At 26.7% G+C, this 26547-nt stretch overlaps 8 protein-coding genes and 2 long non-coding RNA genes across 12 annotated transcripts; 5 read left to right on the top strand and 5 right to left on the bottom strand.

Moving 5' to 3' along the window:
• Positions 1 to 415: 415 nt before the first annotated feature.
• LOC100740021 (myosin-8) lies at positions 416 to 5699 on the top strand (the record flags this gene model as incomplete). Its single annotated transcript, XM_033320900.1, has 12 exons — positions 416 to 1318; positions 1609 to 2246; positions 2492 to 3004; positions 3113 to 3333; positions 3402 to 3564; positions 3822 to 4113; positions 4302 to 4534; positions 4641 to 4784; positions 4878 to 5042; positions 5103 to 5260; positions 5391 to 5523; positions 5634 to 5699. Coding segments are annotated over exons 1-12 (2910 nt in total), but the record flags the coding sequence as incomplete, so codon positions are not given.
• LOC100750123 lies at positions 5355 to 6890 on the bottom strand. Its single transcript, XM_012386228.3, has 6 exons — positions 6685 to 6890; positions 6479 to 6611; positions 6302 to 6425; positions 6105 to 6222; positions 5833 to 5918; positions 5355 to 5482 (listed from the first exon to the last, which is right to left on the bottom strand). Exons 1-5 carry the CDS (start codon positions 6815 to 6817, stop codon positions 5899 to 5901), a joined length of 528 nt encoding a protein of 175 aa, XP_012241651.1. The 5' UTR covers positions 6818 to 6890; the 3' UTR covers positions 5355 to 5482; positions 5833 to 5898.
• Positions 6891 to 8191: 1301 nt separating this feature from the next.
• Positions 8192 to 9546, top strand: LOC100744299 (ER membrane protein complex subunit 8/9 homolog). Its single transcript, XM_003489887.3, has 5 exons — positions 8192 to 8456; positions 8812 to 8888; positions 8950 to 9019; positions 9080 to 9174; positions 9263 to 9546. The coding sequence occupies exons 1-5, from the start codon at positions 8247 to 8249 to the stop codon at positions 9432 to 9434; spliced, it is 624 nt and encodes a 207-aa protein (XP_003489935.1). The 5' UTR covers positions 8192 to 8246; the 3' UTR covers positions 9435 to 9546.
• A 430-nt stretch (positions 9547 to 9976) lies between these two features.
• LOC117151707 lies at positions 9977 to 11687 on the bottom strand. Its single transcript, XR_004461802.1, has 2 exons — positions 10882 to 11687; positions 9977 to 10791 (listed from the first exon to the last, which is right to left on the bottom strand). It is a non-coding gene; the product is annotated as an uncharacterized LOC117151707 (long non-coding RNA).
• A 715-nt stretch (positions 11688 to 12402) lies between these two features.
• Positions 12403 to 13643, top strand: LOC100744179 (nuclear receptor 2C2-associated protein). Its single transcript, XM_003489886.4, has 3 exons — positions 12403 to 12789; positions 12990 to 13080; positions 13291 to 13643. The coding sequence occupies exons 1-3, from the start codon at positions 12752 to 12754 to the stop codon at positions 13567 to 13569; spliced, it is 408 nt and encodes a 135-aa protein (XP_003489934.1). The 5' UTR covers positions 12403 to 12751; the 3' UTR covers positions 13570 to 13643.
• Positions 13644 to 13960: 317 nt separating this feature from the next.
• LOC100750005 (sterol regulatory element-binding protein 1) lies at positions 13961 to 19946 on the bottom strand. The gene is made up of 8 exons (XM_003489851.4): positions 19710 to 19946; positions 18937 to 19524; positions 18618 to 18849; positions 18138 to 18532; positions 17074 to 18006; positions 16648 to 16955; positions 14950 to 15105; positions 13961 to 14872 (listed from the first exon to the last, which is right to left on the bottom strand). Exons 1-8 carry the CDS (start codon positions 19807 to 19809, stop codon positions 14519 to 14521), a joined length of 3066 nt encoding a protein of 1021 aa, XP_003489899.1. The 5' UTR covers positions 19810 to 19946; the 3' UTR covers positions 13961 to 14518.
• LOC117151702 lies at positions 15294 to 16347 on the bottom strand. The gene is made up of 2 exons (XR_004461798.1): positions 15834 to 16347; positions 15294 to 15628 (listed from the first exon to the last, which is right to left on the bottom strand). It is a non-coding gene; the product is annotated as an uncharacterized LOC117151702 (long non-coding RNA).
• A 327-nt stretch (positions 19947 to 20273) lies between the features above and the next one.
• On the top strand, positions 20274 to 23329 carry LOC100744064 (lipoyl synthase, mitochondrial). Of its 3 annotated transcripts, none has more exons than XM_012386193.3 (7): positions 20274 to 20328; positions 20395 to 20571; positions 20678 to 20980; positions 22067 to 22223; positions 22306 to 22363; positions 22467 to 22622; positions 22699 to 23329. In XM_012386193.3, exons 2-7 carry the CDS (start codon positions 20413 to 20415, stop codon positions 23057 to 23059), a joined length of 1194 nt encoding a protein of 397 aa, XP_012241616.1. In that variant the 5' UTR covers positions 20274 to 20328; positions 20395 to 20412; the 3' UTR covers positions 23060 to 23329. The 3 variants fall into 3 exon arrangements, with proteins under 3 accessions (XP_012241616.1, XP_003489933.1, XP_033176782.1); XM_003489885.4 differs by having other exon boundaries at positions 20281 to 20328; positions 20675 to 20980; XM_033320891.1 differs by lacking the exon at positions 20274 to 20328 and having other exon boundaries at positions 20367 to 20571; positions 20675 to 20980.
• LOC100749885 (proteasome subunit alpha type-1) lies at positions 23065 to 25083 on the bottom strand. The gene is made up of 5 exons (XM_012386194.3): positions 24909 to 25083; positions 24413 to 24663; positions 24138 to 24297; positions 23848 to 24057; positions 23065 to 23550 (listed from the first exon to the last, which is right to left on the bottom strand). Exons 1-5 carry the CDS (start codon positions 24909 to 24911, stop codon positions 23341 to 23343), a joined length of 834 nt encoding a protein of 277 aa, XP_012241617.1. The 5' UTR covers positions 24912 to 25083; the 3' UTR covers positions 23065 to 23340.
• A 385-nt stretch (positions 25084 to 25468) lies between these two features.
• Positions 25469 to 26487, top strand: LOC100743945 (60S ribosomal protein L21). The gene is made up of 2 exons (XM_024367962.2): positions 25469 to 25562; positions 25962 to 26487. Exon 2 carries the CDS (start codon positions 25977 to 25979, stop codon positions 26454 to 26456), a length of 480 nt encoding a protein of 159 aa, XP_024223730.1. The 5' UTR covers positions 25469 to 25562; positions 25962 to 25976; the 3' UTR covers positions 26457 to 26487.
• Positions 26488 to 26547: the final 60 nt, after the last annotated feature.

Raw genomic sequence — 26547 nt, 5'->3', positions numbered from 1 at the left:
GCAACTTGTAAATGTATTGATAAATAATTGTATAGTATACAAAATTTAATAAAAGTATCTTAAATATTTGTATGGATTCAATAATGCACATAAGTGCGATATCATAAAAATATCTTTTATGTTGTGTATTCCTCAGACCTGTATAGTAATCTCTTGATAAATCAAGTTAAATTGTTGAATGATTTACCACAAATTTTAAATAATTTTATTATCTTACATTAAAAAGAAATATATATGTAAATGTTTAATATACACTATCAATTGTATGTGTGTGAGTTCAGAAGTTATTTTTGAACAATATATCTTTCAAAAATAGAATATTGATTTGTTTAAAAAATGTGTAGCAAAATTCAAAAGTAATATAAGGATAATGTATTTTCATAAAATTAAAGTTTTATTAAATGATTATTATATTTCTTGAAGTATATTTTTGTAGGCTCGTTACGTATGCAATTTCTTGTTTTATGAAGAACAGAATAAATGATAGTCAAACGATGCTTTATTGTATGTAACAATTAGGACTCATTATTCCAACTAGGATTTATTACCTTCTGTTAAATCTTTTATTGTTTCAATGTTGTTTTGTTCAAAAGTAGTATCTGCTTTTTTGACCAATTACGTTCTTTTTTCTTTAACTACTACATTTAGCGCGCAATTCATCAGATTATACATTTTATTATTTGATGAAAATTTATAAAATAGTTTTCCAATTTTATTGGAGAATTCCAATCTTATTAAGATATGATATGCAATAGAAAGCGTCGATTGTCAAAAACGCCATGAATTTTTCGAACGATCCAATATGAAAAATATGACATACTTATTTTTCGTTAATCTTTACTATGTATCCGTAGAAACCATTCATCTGAATGTAAATCAGTTTAAATAACACAATAACATAATTTCAAGAGACGAATACAGCTAATGACTCACACATTTCATATCGTTTAACTTTGAACTAATTTAATAACTAAATTAGTGATCTACAATAAATGAAAAAAACAAAAAAGCTTAAGTAATTAACTGACATTTTTTAAAAGTGTTACTATTTTTATTTCATAATATTTTATATTGTTTCATTGTGAAATGTTGTTCATAACTATTTATATTTAATTTTTATGTAATTTCACACAGATGGTTGATCGCTCTGAAACTTCAAATGCAAATTTAGAAGATATTACGAAAGCATTAGAAGATATGGACAGTTTAGATATAAAATTATTTAATGACACATTTAAAAACTCAAATTCCAATAGTGTTCTCAAAGATTTTAATATACAGTCTGATGGAGAAATTAAAAAAAAAGTTATATTTAAAGGTGCTTTTTATATTTGTAGTAGAAATAAAACATAAGCCAGTGATTTATACTTTATTACAATTTTATCATTAAAAAATTTAGAATTCTTTTTTAGATTATACAAATCTTTTGAAATTTTTATTTAAGGGAAGAATCAAATTTTTCAATTTTATATACATAAATGTAATTTATTTTTATCTAAATCCAAATACAATGGAGTAATTATATCTTAGTGACTATGATCTGAATGAATATTTCCTTTAAACGATTCATTTTGTAAATAATTATTTAAAAATTTTGTTGATATATAGATTCTAATGAGGATGATTTATTAACTGATTTGTTATCTGATGAAGAAATTTCTGTAAAAGAAGAAAAAAATCTGTTTACATCTAATATCAAAAGTAACTTGATGGAAGATCTTTTCAAAATCAAAAATCCAGTTAGATCTGCAAATATTAGATCAAATAATGAACTGGGGTTTCATTTTGAGCAAGCAGAAGCTAATCGATTGTCTTCACAGAAACTACCTGATTACTCAATTTCTGAAAATAATTTTGCTTCTCAAAATGAATCAATCAAAGACAGAAACACACAAAAGTTGAAAAATGTATCTCGAAATGAAGAGGACATTTTAACAAGCTTAATTGATAAATCTGATGTAATAGATAAAACAAGGAGATCATCTTTAAGAGAGCATCTATTTGAAAATCAATCTAATTTATCAAATGTTATGGATTCTATCATACCTAAAAATAATAAGAAAATAGAATTAGAAACTATGGCTCAGTCTACAAATACTATACATGAATCAAAATTGGATACTACTAATGTATCGACTAGATCTTTTACAAAAGAATCTCGTAGAGGTAGGAGAAATACAAAAATCGTGAATGATCCCCTTGGTTTGCTATCAGCTGATCAACTGCTGGATCAAAGTCCTGAATTGGTAATTATATTTAATTATTTATAGTATTTAAGAAAACATATACATAATTAAATTTAAAATAAAAAATATAAATAAAAAATATCTAGAAAAAAATAAATGTATAATGAAGTAAGGAGAACAGTACAGGAATGTATTTTATATGATATGAGTAAACATTTAAAGGAAAGACTTAGAATCATTAAATAGGAGTATTAACAGCAATATTGATGGTATTTATAATATTAAATATATTTTTTACTTTTAAGGTATCAAATGGAAATGTACCACCTAAGAATTCTATTGTACAAAATACCAAAACAGAAAAAGATTTACCAGAATGGTTAGGTGGTTCAAAAAAATTAGAAGATAAAAAATCAGAAATAAGAATGGGAGCAATAGCTGAAATTGATAAAATAGATGCTTCTAAACAAAATGTTGAAATTCACGATGCAAACAGTACAATAAATTTAAAAACCTCTGGTGCAAATGATTTAGGAGATGCATCTATTTTTCCAGAACATTTTACACTGTTGTATAGTACACAATTAAACCAACAAAATGCACTTGTAAATATGCAACAACAAGAACATGAATTAAGAACAGCAGCAATAATTTCTCAACAAAACGAACAATTAAATAAAATATCAAGTGCTCAACATTCCATGCTGCATAATCAAGAGGAACAATTTAATGCTCTTCTAAAATTACAATTTGAAAAACAACTTTTATTGGAGAAGCAAATAAAAATGCAGCAAGAACGTATTAATCAATATATTCATGTAAGACATATGAAATATAATATTGAATATTAATATGAATAAGTGCAATAATAATATGAATAATATGAATAAGTGCAATTTGAAGCTTTCAATTTTTTCTTTCTTAAGGTTTTGATGACACAGCCAGGAGCAGTATCAAGTACTACATCAATTTATACAAGTTGTAAATCAGATTTATGTGAAGATGAAAAGAAGTTTGTAAATGAAATAAAAGATATGAAAGATATAATAAAAAGACTGGAGGGAGAAAAATCAAAATTAGAGAATAAATTATCTACCATAGATGAAAAATACAATAATGAAATATCATTTCAAGCAGAGTTTTATGAGTATGTTTGTTATATTATATATTACAGTAAACTGTTTTTAAAGTAAAGTAACATGATTTGATTTTTAGAAGACAAATTTCATTTTTAAAGGATTCAATAACAAAATCAGAAGAAAGAGTTAAACAGGAAATAGAATATTTAGAAACAAATTATATAACAAAATTTGAAAAGTTAAGAGATGAAAAATTACAACTAGAAAATCAATGCAAAGAAGAAATTCACAATCTAAAGGTTAAATGTTTTATTCCACTTATTATATCTGTAAATACAAGTACATTTATAATATTAATGTGTTATTTTATTATATTATAGGTATTAATACATTAATAATTATTATTTTAACTAATTTGAGTATTTTATAATTTTAAATAATAAAATTTTAAAATTTGTTTCTCTATAAATGTAGTATAATTAATAATTATTAGAAAATATTAGAAATTATTAATATAAATGAAGGCAAATTTTACAATCTAATATTTCTTAATTAGAACAAACATGCTCAACACATAGAAGAACTTTGTAAACTACATTCTGAGAATGTAACACTATTGCAAAGGGAATATTATAATATAATAGAAAGTATATCTAAAGCTAAGCAAATAGAAGCTCAAATGATAGAAACTATGACAACTCGGAAGACTGACATAGAGGATATATTACAAAAAGCTAATGTTATTATTGAGGGTATGGTAGAAAATAAAAATAGATTAGAAATTAAACATAATGAAATAATGGAATCTGAAGCAAACATTTTGAAATTACAGGAAGATGACATAAAAGGTATATTCAGTAAATGATAAATTTCAAATTTTTTAATATTCTAGTATACATTTCTCATTTAATATAAATATACTTGTAGTAATACAATAATGATACATGATGTTATAATTGTTTATTTAGCTTCATACTTTGTAGAAACGTGTTCGTCAAAAAAGAATCACTTTTAATCTTTTTATTAATATTTATAGCTCAAAAACATGAGTTAAAATATCAAAATAGTGTCTTAGAAGAACATCGTAATAAATTTATAGAAACAACAGAGAAATTTGACACTCACCTTACACAACTTATAACTGAACTTCAAAAACAAAGTACACTATATACTCAAGCAACAGAAACACTTCAGAAAAAAACAACAAATCTTTTGCGAGAAAAAGAATTATTCGAAGAAAAAATGAAGTGGGAACGAGACTATATGCAGGTATAGATGAAATAAATTAAAAAATTAAGATCACTAATGCTATGCTGTTTAGAAGTGATATTCGAAAATATCAAGCAGTATACATATAGTTATATTATGATTGTAGGCATTAAAGGAAGCCTGGATAAAAGAACAAGAGAAACAATTAAAACTGCTTGCAGAAGAAAAAGAAGTAATAGCAATTGAAAAAACACACTTGGAAGTTTTAAACAAATTAAAAAGTAATAGTGGTGAAACTACTAAAGTAGAGGTACAAGCAATTATACAATATTAAATACACAAATTTTATATTAAAAGTGAGATAAAATATAAAAATTTACACATATTTTAATCACAACTATAGTTGGAAACTGCTATTAAAACTGCACAGGACGCAAATGCATCTGCTAGCCGAGAAAAATTAAAATGGCAAGAAAAAATTAATGAGCTTAATGTTTATAAACAAATTCTACAAGATAAGGAAAATTTACTCATTTTACATGCCAAAGAACTTGAATATCTTACGCAGGTAATATTTTTAAAAACATTTAATTTTCCATTACTATAAATTAATTTAAACATTTTATAGTCTGCTTTAACTAAAAAGGAAGAAGGAGTAAAAGCTTTAAAAAATGCAAAACGTTTAGAAAATCAGAATAAAGAAAAATTTAATCAGCTACAAATACAAATTCAAGCATTGATGGAAAGAGAAAAAAAAGTTGCAACTGAAAGATATAATGTTACAAAGTAAGAATATTTATATATTTGTGTATTAAGAGTACTTCCTTTTTTTAAAATTATACATTTATCATTATTTTGTTATAATGATAAATATTATAAGTTCTCTTTGTTGCTGCTAAGTGTATTTATTTTACAGAGATAAAATTAAAGGAGTCTTATCTGCTTATGAAACTGAAAGACCAGAAAGGGATGTTTCACATAACTTTCAGAATGAGGTAATACCTTCCTCTGGAATACAATCAAAATCTGAGATCACTACAGAATTAATGGTACATATACATATATACATGTATATATATAAATGTATACTACTAGTTTATTAAATTTTAGTTTATTGTATCTTATTAATTGTGCTATCTAAAATATTTATTTGTTGCAGAGTATTGTAGATCCAAATTTAATTATGTTGAAATTAAACATTGATGATGACTTTAAATTTATTAATAAATACATGTAAAGCTTTGAATTAATATTTTATAAAGATTTTAAAATCATAATTTATACAAGACTTTAATATTTGCAACCAATATCTTTAATACTTAAAAATAAAGTTATATACAAATATTTAAAAGTATTACCTTATTGCTGTAAGGAGTAAGGAGTAAAATGTATTTTTCTCATTCAAAGTGTAAGACATTATTTGTTTAGATATCCATATCCCCATCTATAAATAGATAGTTAGAAAATCTTGTATAAGTATCATGATTTAGATAATAACTTAATTATGATTTAAATATTTATAACTACCAAAGCAATCAATAAGTAATAACTTTTAATTAATTGAAAAGTAAAACTAAGATACCAAAAAATATTTTTTACATTTTTTATCATCTAATCACATAAAACTTACCATTATTAACTAAACAATACTCCTGCAATATATCTGTATTTTTTTGCAATGTTTTTACATCTGTAATTAGAGACTTTATATTACAAAGTTCACTTCCTACACTATTTGTACAAGATGTCTGCAAAAGAATATATATGAGACATTATGGGTTTGAAATCTTCATTTTTTCCTCTATAATGAACATGCAATAAACCTACAATATCATGAAGAAGATTTGTAGAATTAATAGTACTTTCTTTGTTATTGGTATCTAGATTTGTATATATATTTGGTAATTTATTTATAAAATCAATCCCCTCCGATAAAAACATTATTGTTTGCCTAAAAAGATCAAATTTAGGAAATGATTTGTAATAATAAAAAGATAATAATACCGATGATAATTGTGAGAAACTGGTAATCCTGGAATATTCTCTGAATTATGAATAAGTTTATATGTGGAATGTTTGTGTATCGTTAAACACTGAAGATGTTTAATAATGTTATCTTTGCAATCGTTACGTTCATCTGTAATAGACATATTAAATTTTAATTCTAAAATTATTAAAAACAATTTTTTGTTTGATACAGAAATAAAGACCTTTTATAGTCTGCAATGTATTCATCAAATTACTGTATTCTGTAATTTGCTTTCTCTCTTCATTTGCGAATTGTTCATCACGAACAACTTTCCTTTTATGCAAAAGATTAATAACCTTTTCAATATTTTCCATTTTAAACCACTTCAAGAAGTAAACAAAACTACAAGATATAACTTTAAAAAATATATTCTTTATTACCAACTTCTACAAATCGCGGTTTATATGACCATGATTACGTATTTCTGCACTCACTAAGGGAATTATTTTTACATAGATTGGTACCTATGAAGTTCTTGAACATTCAAAATACAATTATATCATTCAATCATCGAATCAATCGAATTCAATAAAAATTCTTTCTTTCTGGGTGTTTCTATCCTAACTTCTCTTTCGAGGTTCGAGGTCGTGCACCAGATCTTGTTTATATAGATAACATCATGTAACAAAAATATTTTGTTTGTAATATATTTTATTTAAGAGACGAGACACTATTATGTTTTGCTATATAGATATACAGAGTATTCCATTTAACTCTGGTACTCTTAATTATTTTCTTATTTGTCACGATACAAAGAAGTCTTTCGAGAGAAAGTTACTTTATTTCAAGCGGGAAATTAAGCGGGAAATTAGAGTGAAAGTCATTTCAATGCCATATTTTCTGAAATTCTACTAATTGTAATGATTTTTTAAATGGAATGACCTATTTTTTCGTTTACCATTAAAAAGTTAAGGACAAAATATATCTAATCATGTTCTGTGCCATGAGTTTGGAATGATTTAAGCCAAAAGTTTTATAATTAAAAGATTGATGGGAGCCTACGTAAGAAAGAATTGCAAAAACAAAATAAACCCTAGAATTATGTTATTTATTATTTCAATATGTGCTCAAGATATTGCCTCTCAAACTCAATACATTTATTTAGTCATAAAACTAATGCTTGTCCATCTTTATTGTATCCAAAGAAATATTTGTATAATCATTGGAAATACATTTTCATGTTTACAGCCGTTGTCAGAACATCTTTGTACACAGTATTTTTGATCATGCCCTACATCAGTGGGATAAAAGTATTTCGCCGCATACTCGGTATGAGAAAAATTGTACATGTACAAAATAAAAATATACAAAATTCAAATTTTAGCAGAATTTACGATATTCTTATTGCTGAAATATAAGTTGTATAATAAAATTAAATATCTCCTTCAGAAAATAAAACGTTTTTAGTAATCGTACGTAGTTCAATCTAAATTTTTAATTTATTGCAATCTAAAATAATGAAATTTGGAGCTTCCCAATAGAGTATTATTTATCATCTGAACTACGATTTTTTGTCACCTGCATTCTTCGAATAATATATGTATATGCATTAGATATGTTCCATATTTCATGTAACATATAGACAATTTTATTTCGCTTTTTATATTTTGTGCCGTCAAACACAAAGCCGAAAACGCATGGTAGCGATATACATAAACATATGTATATAACATATGACTATATATATGACTGGTTTATATCGAATTCACTACTATCGATTCTATCGTTTGTTGTTGAAGAAAAATGGCAGATATCTCGTTCTCTAGTCGTGCATATTGTAAGATCATCTTACACGCTGCTAAATATCCACATTGCGCAATAAATGGATTGTTATTAGGCAAACAAAATAGTAAAAGTGACAGTAAATCTGTCGAATTACATATTGAGGATGTAATTCCACTGTTTCATATTTGTCTTCATGTCTCACCTATGGCGGAAATTGCTTTGACCATGGTAAATATTTAAATATCGCATAAAGTTCACTTTACTTAATTAATATACGGTAACAGTTAAATTAATTTTTATTTTAATGAATTATCTAGATACAGTATATTTAATAGATTCAACTTATGAAGTAGTTATGTAAAATATTAAAAATGTTGTTACATGAGTATTTATCGTTTCGAAAGTACTAACAATTTTTTACAAGTTTATAAATATATCTTTTATAAACTTGTGAATATATTTTATCACAACTATTTTAGTTTATATCGTAAGAAACATTTTAATCATTATAAAATTGTTTAATATGATTCAAATTTCTTTATGATGTAAACATTAAACTAAAATGGAGAAAAAATCTTTTCAGGTTGATCAATATGCTATTAGTAAAGGTTTAGTATTAGCAGGTTACTACTTAGCAAATGAAAACATAAATGATTTGAGGTAATTTAATCTTTTATTTGAATTTTTTAACAATAATTTAATTATGCAACTTTTAATACAGTACAGATAAACCTGCTCATAAAATAGCGGATAAAATAGCAGAAAATTGCGGCAATACTTTACTTGTAGTGGTAAGTTTTGTAAAAAATTGAACTAAAAATTGTCTTATTATCTTTTTTTCATATTATTAGGTGGATAATAAAGAAATTACACTTGCTATGAGCTCAAATCCCTTGAGAGTTTCACAATTTGTAGATGGCAAATGGAAGCTTAAAGATGTAACAGAGTAATTAGTTTGATATATTTAATATTTGTTTCAAATAGTTTTTAATGTTTATTGTTTAGATTGATACACATTGTTTTGATTTTTACAGTATATTATATGATAAAGGAGTAACTCATACAGATGTATTATACTCCCTACTAAAAGCAGAAGAATATAGAAATCTTGTTGATTTTGATAATCATCTTGATGATATTTCTCTTGATTGGCAAAATTGTAAGCTTAATAAAACTATAGAAGAGTTTATGGAGAAATACAAATAAACACATTTAATTAAAATGCAATTTTATGAGAATATAATTTGTAAATATTCTCAAATACACTTAGGAACATTTAATGTAAATAAATTAATAAATAAGAATGTATTTTAATATATTGATGTAGAAATATTTATCTCTATCAATTTTATGATGTACAAAATAATACTAAGAGCAAATTATTTACATTTATATTTTATATGCATATCTTTATATATTCTATCACTCTATAGTTATTATTATAGCTATTAATTTATTATGAATAAAATTAAAAATCAGTACAATCATACAACATTTTTGAGTTAATTTCTGGTAAATGTGTTTAAAGCAAATATATATATATAAAGAAGTAAACACATTGGTTTTATCCATTGTTGTATTTTATAAAACACTTTTAATTCTTTTTATCATTTGATTTTACTTTTTAAGACCTATATTATTTTCTAATCTTTTGAGTCTAAAGCAATTAATTTACTCTTTATATAATCAATTTTTTTTATTTTTAAGTGATTACTGAAAATGATTATGTTATATTTATTACAATAGTAGAATTTAGTAATAAAATTTATTTGGACATACATACGTATATATATTTCCTAAATTATCGCCATAAATGAATGGGGAAATGATAAAAAAGTGAGCCGAAAAGTGCGCACTACGAATTATCGCCTCTACGTTCAGAGTTCGTACCGGCCATGAAGATATGAAGATATAATATACAAGTCATATGTCATACATATGTTACCGTGTAAGGGATACGATATGACAATAGAAAAACAACGCTGCATAGAGACCCTTTCCTTCAGTCCTTGTCTAATCAAGAATGCAGACTAATACCGTTTGCCGGTAACCGATCGGTATACACATACATATTTTCTGTGCGAATGTGCATGTGTTATTAGACAAGGACACAAGGAGCCTCTATATTCATAAGAGAGCTTGAGGAAATTGTTGAAGCTGCAGGATATGATGAAAATAAATTTAGAAGTTAATACAAGTGATACGTCTGATTTGCATACAAAACAGGCTTATGAAGTAAATGTAATAACATTTTTTATGGTAGGCACAGCATATCATATTTCACAGCTAGGTGACTTTTCAGATATCGGGTGCTTCCTACTTCTCTATTTGCTTTGATTTATGTTTTTCATATGTTTTGTATAATATAATAATAGAAAATGAAAACGATGAGTAGCATGTAATTTATACTAAATATCAATAAAAGTCCTAGTACTTATGGCTAACAGTGTATGTTTGCTTTAGCCGTGCTCCATGTCATGTACACATTTCTCCTCCGCTACTCATCGATACAAGCCACCGACGCATATTTCCCAACCCGAACACAAAATAAGCGATCCACTAACTACTAGAGGCCCTTATTCTCAGTATCCATTTTTTGGCTGTATTATGCCTAGAAGTATTGGTGACCCTCTATTCATCTTTGATTAAGAACCTTACCCCCACCACAGAAATCGCCAAACGTGTGTATACGACCGTGCTACCACTGTTTTTCGATTGTTCTACTTGTCAATTGTCAGTTTAAATTTGTTACGACTAGTGATGTATAACAGAAACAGCTTATGTATAACAGAAACTGAATAATTTATTGAGACTATCAGAAAATATCCATGTGTATGGGATAAAGACGCAACGGTGTACAAAGACAATGAATTAAAAGGAAAGGCCTGGAAACAAATTGCAGCAAAACATGGATTGCAGAATGGTTTGTATATTTAACCCTTTTGTAACACAGTGCAAAAATTCTGAAAATCCTCCTATAACGCGATATTGTTGTAACATTGTTTCTATATAGCAAGATTTAATAAATTTGGACAACCCTCTGAGTTGTACTAACCAACTGTGTTATAGGAAGCTTGATGACTGTATTTTACAATTTATACAGTAATTATACCATAATCTAAAACTGTACATACTTAGTCTTAATACTATATATTTTTCTTAACTTATGTTAACACAACAACTTTGTTTTTCATAAAAATCCTTTTTAATACATCTACATAGCCTGCTTACTTTTTTTAAACTTCTTTAGTTTAACAGACCATATCAATGGTCATATTCATGTAACCTTAAACTTATATGATTAGTCTGCCAAGATATGGCACCAAAAAGTAAATTAAAGAACTGCATAAATATATTTCTTACTTGAAAAGCATCTGCATTGGCATTTTTACCTATCCTACCAGATTGGATTAGCTGACAATGTAATATTAAGAGTTCTGATTATTTCACATCATATTTAGAAATAAGGGGTTTTCTGTCATCAAAGAATTATGTAGGATACATGTGACTTCACGATCTTGACAACTGATTCCACATTATATTATATTTATATTTACATTATATTATATTTAAAGGAATAATTATAATATACTTGCAGCTTTGTACTAAAATCCCGAAAACATTTTTTACACAACTATATAATAATAAAACTATTTTTGTATGTTTTATACTGCACTAATTTCGTCACACCATTGTAGTAATAATGGTAATAATAAAAAATTTATAACTATTGACATTTGTTCAAATTATGTATTTCTACTAATCTTGGTGCGCCGGTCACCGGTGACCCCCATGGTATTGAACGTGTTAAGCTTTAAATACTATACATCGGAGTGTTACTACGTTACTAAACGACTATCTCCGCTGTAGTATAGTCGTCGTCGACTATCGAGTAGCCAATGACGCAATACGAAAAATATTGAGCTGCAATATACTATATATATGCATATATACATGTGACATACACATATAATCGATGATCAATCTGATCGGACGAATAAGAATATAAATAATTAAGGATATAAGTAATTTGTAAAAGAAGATCGTAAAAACTTAAACCGAAATTTGTTACTTTTTCCAAGAGTTATTGGAATTATATAATACTTCAAATTATATTGTATAATACATTAAATTATAATAGTTTTAAATGTATAACATTTCTTGTTTTATAAGTTGTTTTTTGTTTTTTGAATTTGTTGATATATGTACATAATAGCATAGTACCTGTGCATAAATTTTATAGACTTCTACAGATTTTTAGAAGGCATGTACATCAAATTGGTTACTTCTTAAGAAGTATATGTACATCAGGAATCAAAGGCTACATCTTTGCTGCATTTTTTATTGCTTATTTTAACGCACCTCCCCACATTTAAGTTCTTTGAATTTGAGAATTGACTTTAAATATTGTAGTAGTATATCGTGAAAACTGCATAGACAATACTCAACATAAGTTCATTCTACGTAACCTTACATTCAATCGAGGTTAAGTTACACATGTATTATATTAGCTTTATTTTAGTATGACGTGTTTATTGAAACAATATAAATTCGAGTGTCGGTGAGCTATTATTTAAGATATATATATACATATATATAGACATATTGTGATTAAACTACTCAAATTTTTTGTAATATTTTCATGGTATATATCTATGAAAAACAAAATATTTTTATAAGATATTAGTCACGATATGTAAAATAATTAGAAATTTGTTTTATATAAACAAAAGTTATATTTATCATATGTTACTTATCTAGGGTTAGTTCAGTTTTGAACAAGAATAATCGATCTTATGGGAAAAATTACATGTTCGATAATTGTCCTGAAACTTGTTGGAATTCTGACGCGGTAAGGAAATCTTTTTTGTACTTTCCTCCTATATTGTTATGTATTAATATATTCCTTACCTATTATTTTGTTTTAAAGTAATACATTTTGATGATGAAGTGATAAAATAAATCTTTTACAGTTTTTTTAAGTTATACTTAAAGAAAAATATGTATTAAATAAATAATTCTTACATATATTATTACTACTAGTACATATTGTATGTTACAGGGAACTCTTCAGTGGATAATTATTGAATTTGAACAAGAATATAAAATAAGTTCATTTGAAATTGAATTTCAAGGTGGATTTGTTGGCAAAAATTGTCATTTAGAAGTTGGTAATAAAGAAACTAAATTTCATGAGTCGTTTTATCCAGAAGACAAAAATACGATACAAATTTTCATTTTGACAAATCCAGTAAAAGCAAAAACTTTTAAATTTGTATTTAATGAAAGTACAGATTTCTTTGGTAGAATTATTATATACAAATTATCTTTACACTCATAAAATATTGTAGCAAGCATTATTTTTTACAAAAAATAAATGTAATTAAATATTACATATCTTTTTCACTAAATTTTTGATGTTGTAAATGAAGTGAAAATTGATTTAAAAAATAGGTGTCTATAAATAAAGAAAAGATGAGGAAAACATTATAATTTAATTTCCGATCTCATTTATTTTTATATAAAATTGTTCTTATAATTTATTTTGAATATTTAAAACAGTGTGTATTTAAGATAGTTTATATATTCTATTAAATAATAATTAAGTTTAATCATTTCTTAATTATAAAGCTACATTTTGTATGTTAATGTATTAGTTTTACATGTAGTATATATAGAGATATTTATATCAATTTATATCTCTTAAATCCCAATTTATATCTCTTAAGTAATGAAAACTTATAATAAAATTATATATTTTGAAAAAACTCAAACATATCATTTACAGACTTCAATACCATCATATTATGCACACACAGATATATATAGCAATGACAGACGCATTAATTAAATTACAAAATAATTATATTGAAAAGGAAAATATCAAATTAACACAAGTTATTTAAAAGTCTTAGTTGCGTTAAGAATATCATAATTTGTTTGTAAATATTATAATTTATGTACAACAATCTTGCACAATGTGCATTGATATAAATTAAATCAGCTGTTCAATTTAAGCCTTTAAGTTTAACTTTCTTTTACTCTATACTCTATGTGATATCATAATACTATACACTATATACATATACATAACTAGTGCATATTTATACTTTTTGCCTGTCTTTTATTTTAACGTTTGTTTTAGTATAACGTGAAATAGTACAAAGAGAGAAACCATGTTAGATCCGTTAATTTCTTTGCAAACTTTGTTTACAACAATGAGTCATGAAAGAGACAAACCTATGTAAAAGACAAGATTGAATGAGGTATATTCTTATACTTGTAATATATCAGTTAGCAGAGATAGCTGGTCCTAATTGCCTCATTAATTTGTAACATTCTTGAAGTCTCTTTCTATCACCTACCCTCTCAAGAGTTTTAGCAGCTTCTGCAAGCATGCCTGCACGTTCTCCAGGAGAGGCTAGTAATAGTGGAGGTAAATGTCGGCAAGCTAAACATAAAGCTACCGCGTGTTCTCTTTCTCCAGTATATTGATCTTGCGAACGATCTTTTCCACAGATAATTGAAGAACGTGAATTTCTGTGATGTAAGCTACGGTCTAACAATATTTGAGTTTTCACTGGTGTTGCTCCCGCCATTATACGTGTTGTGGCTTCATAAACAAATACTCTCGCTAAAGTAGACTAAAAAGTACATGACAATTGTTAAAAATAATAATTAACTTATAAATTATAATATTAAAATATATATGTAAACTTACTGGAATATGCTGACATAATTGTCTCAAACAAGCTAAATCACGTTGAAAACCTCCAAGAGATATATTTGTAGTTAATTTTTCTAAATCATTATCTAATTCCTGCCAAAGCGTAGTTCGCATTTCAAGTAACCAATCACAAATCCACAATTGAGTAAGCTAAAAAAATAATCAAAGCTAATAAGAAAATTATTATTAATTTTGTAGATTTGATTGATTTGTTGGATTCAGGAACTGTTAAGTGCTATCTATTCCCAAGAAAAAGTTTTGATTCCATTTTCTACCATCCTGTAAAATATTATAAGCCAAATTCTCAGAAATCATTTCATTTCTTTTTAAATTAAGGACAAAGGAGTTGTTAAATCATCTGGTATGTAAAAAATTTTTTAGGAAAACTATTATACATAGGTAAAGAGGACCCCTTTTCAAATGGAGTGAGATATTAACATTTCTTTGTTCGAATAGCTCTTATTAAATGGAATAATATTTAACTTGAATATTTTTTTACTTTGCACAGTTAAAGAGCTATGGCGAAAAATACATACTTTTCTTAAGAGAAACTTCAGAAGGTAAAAAAAGAAGAAAGGAGAGGAAAAATATGTACATAAATGTATTCTAAAGTGAGAATTATTTTAATAAATGTTTAAAATGATGTCTTTAGATTTCTAAACACCTATTAAGTCTTTCATAAATACTATTTTAAGCATTTTATAGCATTAATGAAATAACCAATGTATGCGCAGTAAATACTTTTATGATTATATTTTCCTTCATTGTAGGAGTACTATCACTTTATATTTTATGTATCAGCATATTAAATATTTAATCATCATATAAGAAGATGATTAAATAATAAGGTTCATCTCTCTAAAGAATTTAAAATTAACATTGTTCATAAAATATTTCAAGAAATTACCTTTCTATTATCAAACAAATAGGTAAAAAAATATGTTTATCAAAAGCTCTAAATGTACCTAGAACTGCATTGAATTATTTATTAAATCTCTTTAATTGTGCAGAATAAAAAGAAGTGTTTCAAGTAAATGTTACTCTGTTTGATAAGAGTTACCTAAATAAAGAAAATGAATACCTCATTCCATTTAAGATAAATGAAGGAGGCTGCCTTTAAACTTTTCTTAGTAGTCTTAAAAAAATTTATTGCACTTCAAATGATTACCCCTCTATCCTGTTTAATTTAGGAAAGAAAGAAAATATCTACAATAGAGAAAACAGTCTATAACATTTTATTTGGTCTACCCTATATATATATATATTTATCTATCACATATGACGCTGAGACCTGCCACAGAAGTTGCACTGTAGAAGTATTGCATAGTTATATTTCATGCAATGCAACTACAATGCACACTTGTAACAAGTAAGCAATTGCATAAATATATACTATAATATACTTAAAGTTACTACATATATAATTCATTATTTGATCATTTTCTTTTGTTTTATGAAAAAATGTGTAATGATATTCATTTTGAGAAGATAAATAACATGAAAAACAGATTTTTCAAAGATCATAAATTTCAAAAAATATAAAAAGAATTAAATATTTTATTTCATAATTTCTAATTTTATTATCTATGTAAAATAAAAGCATTACAAAAAAATATAAGTAATTATAATAATTTTTGTATAAAAGAATTGAATATATTAATATATTATAAACATAATATTTAAATATCTTACCAAAACGTTTTGGGATGACTGTTGCTTGCAATTATAATAAACCAAACATTGTTCAAGCAATATTCCTGCCTGATCAATAAAACGCATAGAGACTGATTTAGTAGTCGCTTTTGCTGCTTGCAAAGCATTCAAAACAACATATGGCAGTGGACTAATACTGTTATTATTATTGCAAAGTTGGTAACATTTTTCATAAGGAAATTTGCTTTCAACAATGCTCCATGCTTGTGAATCGTCTTCTTTCAATCTCCAACATGCTGCTACATATATAACTGCTCCCCACCATAATCCAATTTCATCTTCGCAATCTAAAACATTAATTCACCAAATTCTATTTATTAGTTAAAGAAAAAAAAGGAAGGAAGAAATTTAATGCCATCCAATACCACCAATGAACTCATTAAACAAGATTTTATTTAAACTTACGTGTAACTGTAACTTTGTCAGTACATAAAAATCCAGCATCTATTCCAGCAGAAGCCATAATAGTTTGTCCATATTCTAATATTGAAGATAAATGAGCATCTCCAACAGTACCGGTTAAAATACGTAAACAATGTCCGATTAAATAATCTCTATATGCACGTGAAGCATATGATAAAGGATCAGCTTTACTAGTTTGAGAAGTAAATTCATTATCTGGTTGTTCTCCATATTGCCATTTTTGAAATGCTAAAAATTTAGCTCCTTCATCACTCATTATCCACTTTAATTTTGGTGGAACTGCACATGATGATAATAAAGTGCGTGCCTTGCCCAAATAATATTTATGAATAAATGGAAATAACGAGTGCTTGAAACACAATGCAACATTGATATATATTTCTGCTAATAATGATTTTGGAATAGTTTCTCCAGTGGCTTCTGCATAATTCACTGCAGAAAGAGCAAGATACAGAGTTCCACTCTTTGATCCTTCTGATAAATGTAGACATAACATATGCTGATAAATAATAGCCATTTCCATAGCTGATATCTCTGCTTGTTGTCGTGTAGTTTTTTCAGAAAACCATTTATGAGTATACAAAATCCATTTTCCAATCCATAATTTATGAAGAAGTTGTCTTATAATTTGCCACATAGTTGCAAGCCAAATTTCTGCGCGTGATGATGGATATGGTCGGCCTAAGTATTGCAAACATTGATGTAAATCTCGGCATGCTTGACTATATTCATTCTTCGATATATTGAATTCTGCTTGACGTCTCCATCGATGAAGTTCAAGGAAAATTTTACTGTCAGATGGTAGTATTGGATCACCATATAGCAATAGTCTGCAAAGTCCACCAATTAAAAGTATAGCATTTGTTAGCCATAAAAACACATTGCTCCACACTGGATTTTCAAGATCTGATTGATCTACAAAAAGGTTAATAATAGTATTACTCGTTATACATAGTAACATATATAACAATTAGTATAATATGATAACATTATTATTATACTGTATATTATAATGTAATAGCATTGTAATTATTATATTATGATACCTTGATAATTAAGAATTGTACGACCATCCAATTTTGTGTTTACATAATCAGAATTGAATCTTCCAACATTATTTATCAAAAAACCTAAAGGATTAAATGCTAAAAAGAGGAGCATAAATCCACAAATCGTAAGCCTAGTATGATCTCTCATGCCTTGATTTGTAAGAACAGATGTTGAATCAACATTTTGTAACAAATCTGGATCATCTTTTATAGATGAAGGAGATTGAGGAGATAATGGTGCTGGTGCTGGAGATAAAGATGATTCACTTGAATCTGATCTAGGTGGTGTAAGTTCACCACATACTAATAAATCGCGCAAATTTTGCCTTTGAGCAGCTAATTTTAACGACATATTTTCTGCTTTTAATCTTGCGTTAGAATTTTGAAGAAACCTAAAATTTTCATTGTTTCTAATAAAAATTTTCGTCAATTTATAACAAATATTTTAAAAGTCAAACACGTATTAACATAATATACCTAATATAATCAATAGTTTTTCTCAAAATTGCTGATTTATTCAGTTTAGCATCTACTCCAACAATGATATTCTTCAATTCAATGATTTTATCATTAATTGATGTTCTGTAACGTCGTTCTATGGCATTATGAGCACTACGTTTTACTTCTTTTACTCTTGGTACACCTATATGTGTATTTGTACTTAATCGATTAATCTGTACCTTGTCAGTATCTAATACAACTGGAATACCTGAATAAAAATTAGAATATAACAAATTTAATAAAAATTAGGATATAATAAATTTAATAAAAATCTCATGACGTCATATATTCTTACCAGCAGTTAAAACTGTTCCATTAGCAGTATTTACTAAGGTATGTATCTGGTGTGGTACAGATGTTGAACTAACAGCTTGTGATCCCCTAGAATAAACAACTGATTCTGATTTTATAAGTTTAGCTGGTAAAAGCAACTGTCTTTGTTGTGTCACTGGTGCTATAGTTACAACAGGAGACTGGACACTGAAGTTTAGGTTTTGTGGTATAGCATATTGTGAACTAAATACTGTAGGTGCTGGTGTGACAGATATTCTTTGTGCTCTATTTTGTATAGAAGTTATATCCTGTAATTGTGGTCGTTGCTTTTGTTGTTGAGATTGTTGAGTGACACAAGGAACTTGTTGTGTATTTTCTGTTATTGCTGGAGCTAATATTACATTTCCACTTGGTACAGATTTGATAATATTTGGATCCTCATAATCATGAAATTCTTTAAAATCTTTTAGTTCTTTACTATTATTAAAGTTTAAAAAATCCAATCCCTCTGTATCCATGCCTAAAGGCTCTTCCAATTGTGATAATAATGCATCGTCGCTAAATAAATTTTCATTTTTCAATAATTCACTTTCACAGTTTGTAAGAAGTTCTGTAATAAAAAAAATTTAAGATTCACTCAAAAATCACTGAAAAATAAAATTATATAAAAACAAATGGGTAACAAATAAAAAATAAAAATAATATAATATAAAAATATGGGGAAATTACTATTTCATTATAGCTTTTAAAACAAAATGATAAAAAATATTTTGATAAATATTAAATACAACGTACCATCGATACCAGTTACTTCATTCAAATTAAAGCTGTCGTTCGATTGAAAATTAGAAAAATCGTTATCTTGTGTAGTAGTCCACCCTCCAGGATCTGCCATTGTGGCGTAATATTTTTCAAATATTTATTTTCATTAAATAAATTCAATGATTAAAACAAAACGAAGCACTGATATGTCAAACGTAATAACTAACAAATTACGAAGTCACCCGACCTTTACCGCGTCCAATCACAGAAGCTCTACAGATCGGATGATATTACGTCAGTATGTGTTGCTAAACTAACAAAATTTATTGTAGAATATGGACGGATTTTTATGAAAAACGTTACTATTAATATTTTTATTAAATCTTTTGATGAATAACAATGTTTATGAAATGTTTTATAAATAATTCTCTAAATTATCCATTTTAATCTTCAAATTAAAAACAATAAATATTTTAAAATATTCTATGATCTTAAAAAATTAAAACCAAATACAAAAATAAAAACATAAAAAATATGTAATATATAAGTATAGAATCTTTTATTAAGATTCTTTACTATTTGATAGGAAAATTTTATATTTACTTTAAATTCATAGTTATAAGTAAATATAAATAAATAATTACAAGTTTGAAAACGTTGGTATATATTATAAAATTTAAAAAACTACTACAAATTCAAGTATTTATTAAGCAATTGCAAATGTTAGTTTGTACAGATGTTCATTATCGTATTTGATAGTATTCCATGCTATAAGGCCGATTTCTTTTTATTTTTGAGAGGTTATTTGAATGTTCATTTACAAGCAAACATGTTTCAAGTTTTTCGTAAGTCAAGTCGAGTAAAAATATCTACTGCTTGTAATTTTCACTCATCAGTATGTATTTGACAAATAATATTGCTAATGATAGTATTACTAATGCAATATTCATAATATTTGATATTTTTAAATATATACTAATATTGTTTATGTACCAAAGCAGTTGCAATGTGTCAAAGAAAAAACTTTTTCTCAAAAACTAGCGGATGGACCTAACTTAGAACATTTTATTGCTGGTACCTACAAAGAATATAATGGAAAGTTGAAGTTAGAAAAAGGTGATAAATCTCGATTGAAATTGCCACCTTGGCTAAAGACAGAAATCCCAATGGGTAAAAATTATAGTAGAATAAAGTCACAATTAAGACGATTACAATTAAGCACTGTATGTGAAGAAGCACGATGTCCTAATATTGGGGAATGTTGGGGAGGTGGTACACATGGAACAGCAACGGCTACTATTATGGTTTGTATTATTAACTCTATATATCTCATTGTTTAGTAATTTTGTTTTAAAAGGTGATTTAATTAAAAATATACAGGTTGTACACATAATTGATGCTATGATTTTTTGGTTACTTCTGATGGTTTAACAGAAAAAAGTTCTAAATAAAAATTAATCGGTGTCTAGCCAGTTGCAAATTGCTACATAAAAAATTTCCAAAAACTTGTTTTTGCGATAAGATATCAAGATCACCTTGATGTTCTTAAATTTATTTTTTCATTTTAAATTTATTTTTGGCTTTATGTTGTTGTAGCTGATATTTAGAGGAGTTTAATGACCTATTATACCATGGCTTTGAAATGATCCTCGAAATTTTTGCTTAATCAGGAGGAATAGAGAATTGTGTATGTTGAGAATTATTTTATAGATGGAGTATGAATAACATAAAATAGGAAGAAACATACCTTGATATTACACTATCTCTGTATGTTCAAATTATAACAAATGCTTGAATTATAGCCCATAGTTTTGTAAATATAATCCTGACTGATGTAATAAGTTTGTAGTAGGTGCTGCTGTCAGAATAAATTTGCATGCATGCTATACAGATTTGCTGTTTTAGATCCTTAGTAGATTTGTTTTCTGCGGAGTCATCTGTAGTCTAAAGGTCTATCCTGAGTTTATTCAAAATATCAAACATCTAGAGGAGTGAATCTGTACAGTGTACATGGAAGTTTGCTCTGATAGCATTATAGTGACAATTACTACACATTTACGGCCTCGGTCCAAATTACATTTACAAAACCATCGGCTACAATTCAAGTATTTGTTGTAATCGAATACATGGAAATAATGTAATATCAAAGTATGTTTTTTTCTATTCTATGTTATTCATAATCCACCTATAAAATAATCCTTAGCATACACAATTCTCCATTCCTCCTAATTAAATGGAAGTTTGGAGTCAAGGTCATAGTATAGTAGATTGTTGAACTCATCTTGATATCAGATACAACAATGTGAAGTCAAAAATGCTGTGTCATTTAAAAACGACAAAGTAACTTTAATATATATGAGAATATAATAGTGGAAAACAATTTAATATAGTTAATGGGCGATACATGTACCCGTGGTTGTCGTTTCTGTTCTGTAAAAACATCACGCACACCATTACCATTAAATCCGGAGGAACCAGTAAATACGGCAACTGCAATAACAGATTGGGGTTTGGATTATGTTGTACTTACATCGGTAGACAGAGATGGTTAAGTAGTTTGTACATTTTTTAATTTATGTATATACCAAAATTATTATGTTTCTTATGTCAAAATTATATATCGTAATAGATTTAAGTGACGGTGGAGCTAGTCATATTGCAGAAACAGTGAAGGAAATTAAAAAAAGGTGCATAATCTTATCACCTTATTTTGTCTATTATTATAAAAAAGTACTTTGCAATTATATATTAAATAAATATTTTATATACGTGCTTTTTACATTTTTACAGAAGTAATATTTTAGTGGAATGTTTAGTACCAGATTTTAGGGGAGACAAAAATTGTGTTAAAATAATTGTTGATTCTAATCTTGATGTGTTTGCTCATAATATTGAAACTGTTGAACATTTAACTCCATTTGTTAGAGATAGACGAGCTGAATATAGGTAAGGTACATATTGTAGCTTTTGTAACTTTTTTTTAGTAAACTTAGAAATATATGTATTTTCGTGTATTTTTTAGACAATCGTTGAAGGTATTAGAAACAGCAAAGGAATGCAATCCAGAATTAATTACAAAATCATCGATAATGTTAGGATTAGGGGAAACTGATGAAGAAATTGAGCAAACAATGACAGACTTAAGAGAAGCAGGTGTAGATGCTTTGACACTTGGCCAATATATGCAACCTACAAAAAGACATTTAAAAGTAATTGAATATATTACACCTGAAAAATTTAAAAAGTGGGAAAATATTGGAAATGAACTAGGATTTTTATATACTGCAAGTGGTCCATTAGTGCGTTCATCATATAAAGCTGGAGAATTTTTCTTAACAAATATATTAAAAAAACGTAGAAACAAACAGATTGAAAACCAATAAACATATTTGTTTTAATTGTAATTGAAAATACTTGTGTATTCATGTATAATAGTACAAATTATTGTATATCTGTACATAAAGGAATACTATCAAATCATGTAGATAATTGTAATTACGTGGCTAAAGAAATATATTATATATATTGAAAATTAACAAAATTTTCATGATTCATGACATCCTATTGTTGTATTGAATATGATGAGGAAAAATACAATTTTTAAACGTAAAATGCAAATTCATTTTAAATGTATACATAAAATATGCTATAAAGTAAATTATTTTTAATCTGTGTCCATTGCAACTGTAACTTGTGGGTCTTGTGGACCTTCATCAGAAGGTGGAGGTTGTGGAGGTTTAGAATCTTGTTCTACATCTGGTTCAGTAGGTTTACTACGTTTGTCATCTTCAATTTGAGATAAATAGACAGAAATTGCATCTTCATCATATATTTTAAAATCTGTACCTTTTCCCACTACTGCGATAGAGACATTCTGTAATAAAATAATTTCTCTTATAATATATCTTACATAAGATTTAAAAAATACTTATATGCTAAATTTATAAGAAAAATAGGAGAGAAGAAATTTTCACAATTTTTTATACAATTTCCATGACCTTTTGGTGAATACGACTAAAAACTCGAAAACCATGACAAATTAAAAAATGTATTAAAATCATTTTTTTACATATGAAGGATGGTAAAACTTTGCCTTCTTTTATTTTTTTCACAAATCTACTACTTATGAAAAAAACATTGGAAACTAATAGAATGAACATCTTTCATTTACCTTTACTGATAAATCAACTTCATTTGGCAATGTATCTCTTAACGCACGAAGACCATGTTTTATTAGTTCATCAAGATCACATGATAAAAGTTCATTAAGATGTTTCTCTAAGTATGTACGAGCACTTTGAGAACGTGCACCAATAGCCATTGCTTTACAATCAAAGTAATTTGATGATGGACATGTTTGATAAATATGTGGTCCTTGATCCTTTAGAAATATTAATAATACTTTAATAACAATTTATCTTCTGCCAGATAGTAATCAACCATTTAATCACATCTACCTACATCATACCCAGCAATAAGTAAACCTACTCCATATGGTCTTCTATCATATCTTTGAGTACATGTTTGCAATTTATTTCCCAGGGATGCAAGTAACCGACTTACAGGTAATAGATCATCATGAGAATATTTATAATTTAAACATTCAGTTCGCATATATCGACTATAAACAAATAAATAAAAATTCAAATCTTAATTTAATAAATATTTTAAAACAATGATTATATTTTTATTAATAATGACACAATATAATTGATATATTATGGTTTATGGTGTACCTCAACATCCTGGCATCAGCTGTTAAACCTGAGATAGAAATTCCCATATGTTTATCTATGGGAAATATCTTTTTCTGATGAGCAGATAACTCAGAAGAAGCTCTTTTCAGAGCAATAAGGACTGCATGAGTTTTATTTTTAAGTCCTACAGTAGCTGATCCTAATTTCACAGCTTCCATTGCATATTCTACTTGATGTAAACGTCCTTGTGGACTCCAAACTGTGACATCACTGTCGTATTGATTCCGGAACTGAAAAATATGAAAAATATGAAAAATTTTTTATTATTATTTAATGTTTTATATTAACTAGTTTTATTCATTGTAGTTGTTATATGTTAAAATGAAAAAGAATATCAATATGTAATATATACATAATTTAATTCCACGTACAAATTAACCCTTCTGATGATAAATATAGGTCCGCAAATACCATAATAATGATGTGATATACTATATTATTATGTTTCGTGAAAAGAACTATGTAAAATACATACCATTATTGAATGTTACTTAATTGTAAATATAAAATGCTATTTATTATTTAAATTATTAATTTATTTAATAAATAACGTAAAGTTGTAAAATACTTATGACCAACAACGAATCTTTTTCATAAAACAACTGTCATGCAGCGGTATTATGATCAAATAAATAATAGAGAGGACACTCCTTTGCTATCAGCTTGATAGTGAAAGCGCTATCTAGTAAAGTACTAAACTATCATAATTTTAGTTTAAGAAATTAGTAATCTCTATTTATAAATTTATAAATTTATAAATCTCTAATTTATAAATTGCTATAAACGCCTCTAAAATTATACTCGAAGTTATTTATTATTATTATAAAGTTTATTTCATCCAGCGTAATTATTATATGTATATAGTTTATTTTGTCTAAAAAATTGTATCAAATGTGTTAATCTTGAAATTTATTTTTAAGTTAAATTAGTGGAGAATTAACGAATAAAACTTCATTATATCAATTTGTTATTATTATAATAATAAGTATAATGAACGAACTTCATATAACTAAATATCGAAGTCGACTATGTATCGATTATTATCGATTCTTCTGTAATAATAATAAGTATAAGAATACCGATCTTAAATTCTTTTTTCGAAGAACGTGGATGGTTACGCTAGTCTTTTGTAAGTTAAGACAATATTTATGAAAAATTTTAAAAAGCTTTTACGATATTTGCTTTATGTTTCATTTTTTATAATTATAAAATTTCTTAAAATTTTGTTCGCTATGTTTAACTTTTATCTGCATGAAAGAAAAGCTGAATTTCATTCTGAATTGTTTTCCTAAGCAAGTGCACGTGACAGTATTCGTGCATATGTTAATAAATTTTGTTTTAAATTTTGATAAAAATTCTATATTTCATCATTTTATTTATTAAAATTTAATATTTTGATCATCTATGTTGCTATATAAATTTATATAAAAAGATATTCTAATCTAATATTTAGTTAACATAACCAATGATACTTTTGTGACTGTGTTCAATTATTGCAAAAGATTTAATACAAATACATATATTGTAGGCAGAATCAGTTGATATGACAAATTCAAAGGGATATCGCAGAGGAACGAGGGATTTATTCTCCCGAAAGTTTCGCAAACATGGAACGATTCCATTGTCCACATATATGAAAGTGTACAAAGTGGGCGACATAGTTGATATCAAAGGCAATGGAGCTGTTCAAAAGGGAATGCCTTATAAAGTTTATCATGGGAAAACTGGACGTGTATTCAATGTTACTCCTCATGCTCTTGGTGTTATTGTCAATAAGAGAGTCCGTGGACGAATTATTGCCAAAAGAATTAATGTTCGTATTGAACATTTAACTCATTCCAAATGTAGAGAAGACTTTTTGCAACGTGTAAAGGATAACGAAAAACTTAAGGAACTGGCGAAGGAGAAGAACATAAAAGTAAAGCTAAAAAGACAGCCTGCTGAACCTAGGCCTGGACACATTGTATCAGGACGTGAAAATCCAATTTCACTTGCCCCTATTCCATATGAATTTATTGCTTAAAATTGAAATAAACAGCTTTTGAAAAAATCAGTATCATTTGTATATGTATTTATTTCCCATGTATATTTTAAATATAGTTTTAAATATAATA

The sequence above is a fragment of the Bombus impatiens genome, unplaced genomic scaffold, assembly GCF_000188095.3.
Source record: "Bombus impatiens unplaced genomic scaffold, BIMP_2.2 scf_0377, whole genome shotgun sequence".
In the NCBI taxonomy this organism is placed as follows: domain Eukaryota; kingdom Metazoa; phylum Arthropoda; class Insecta; order Hymenoptera; family Apidae; genus Bombus; species Bombus impatiens.
The sequence above is the reverse complement of the archived record's forward strand: the minus strand, read 5'-3'. Positions and strand labels throughout refer to the sequence as shown.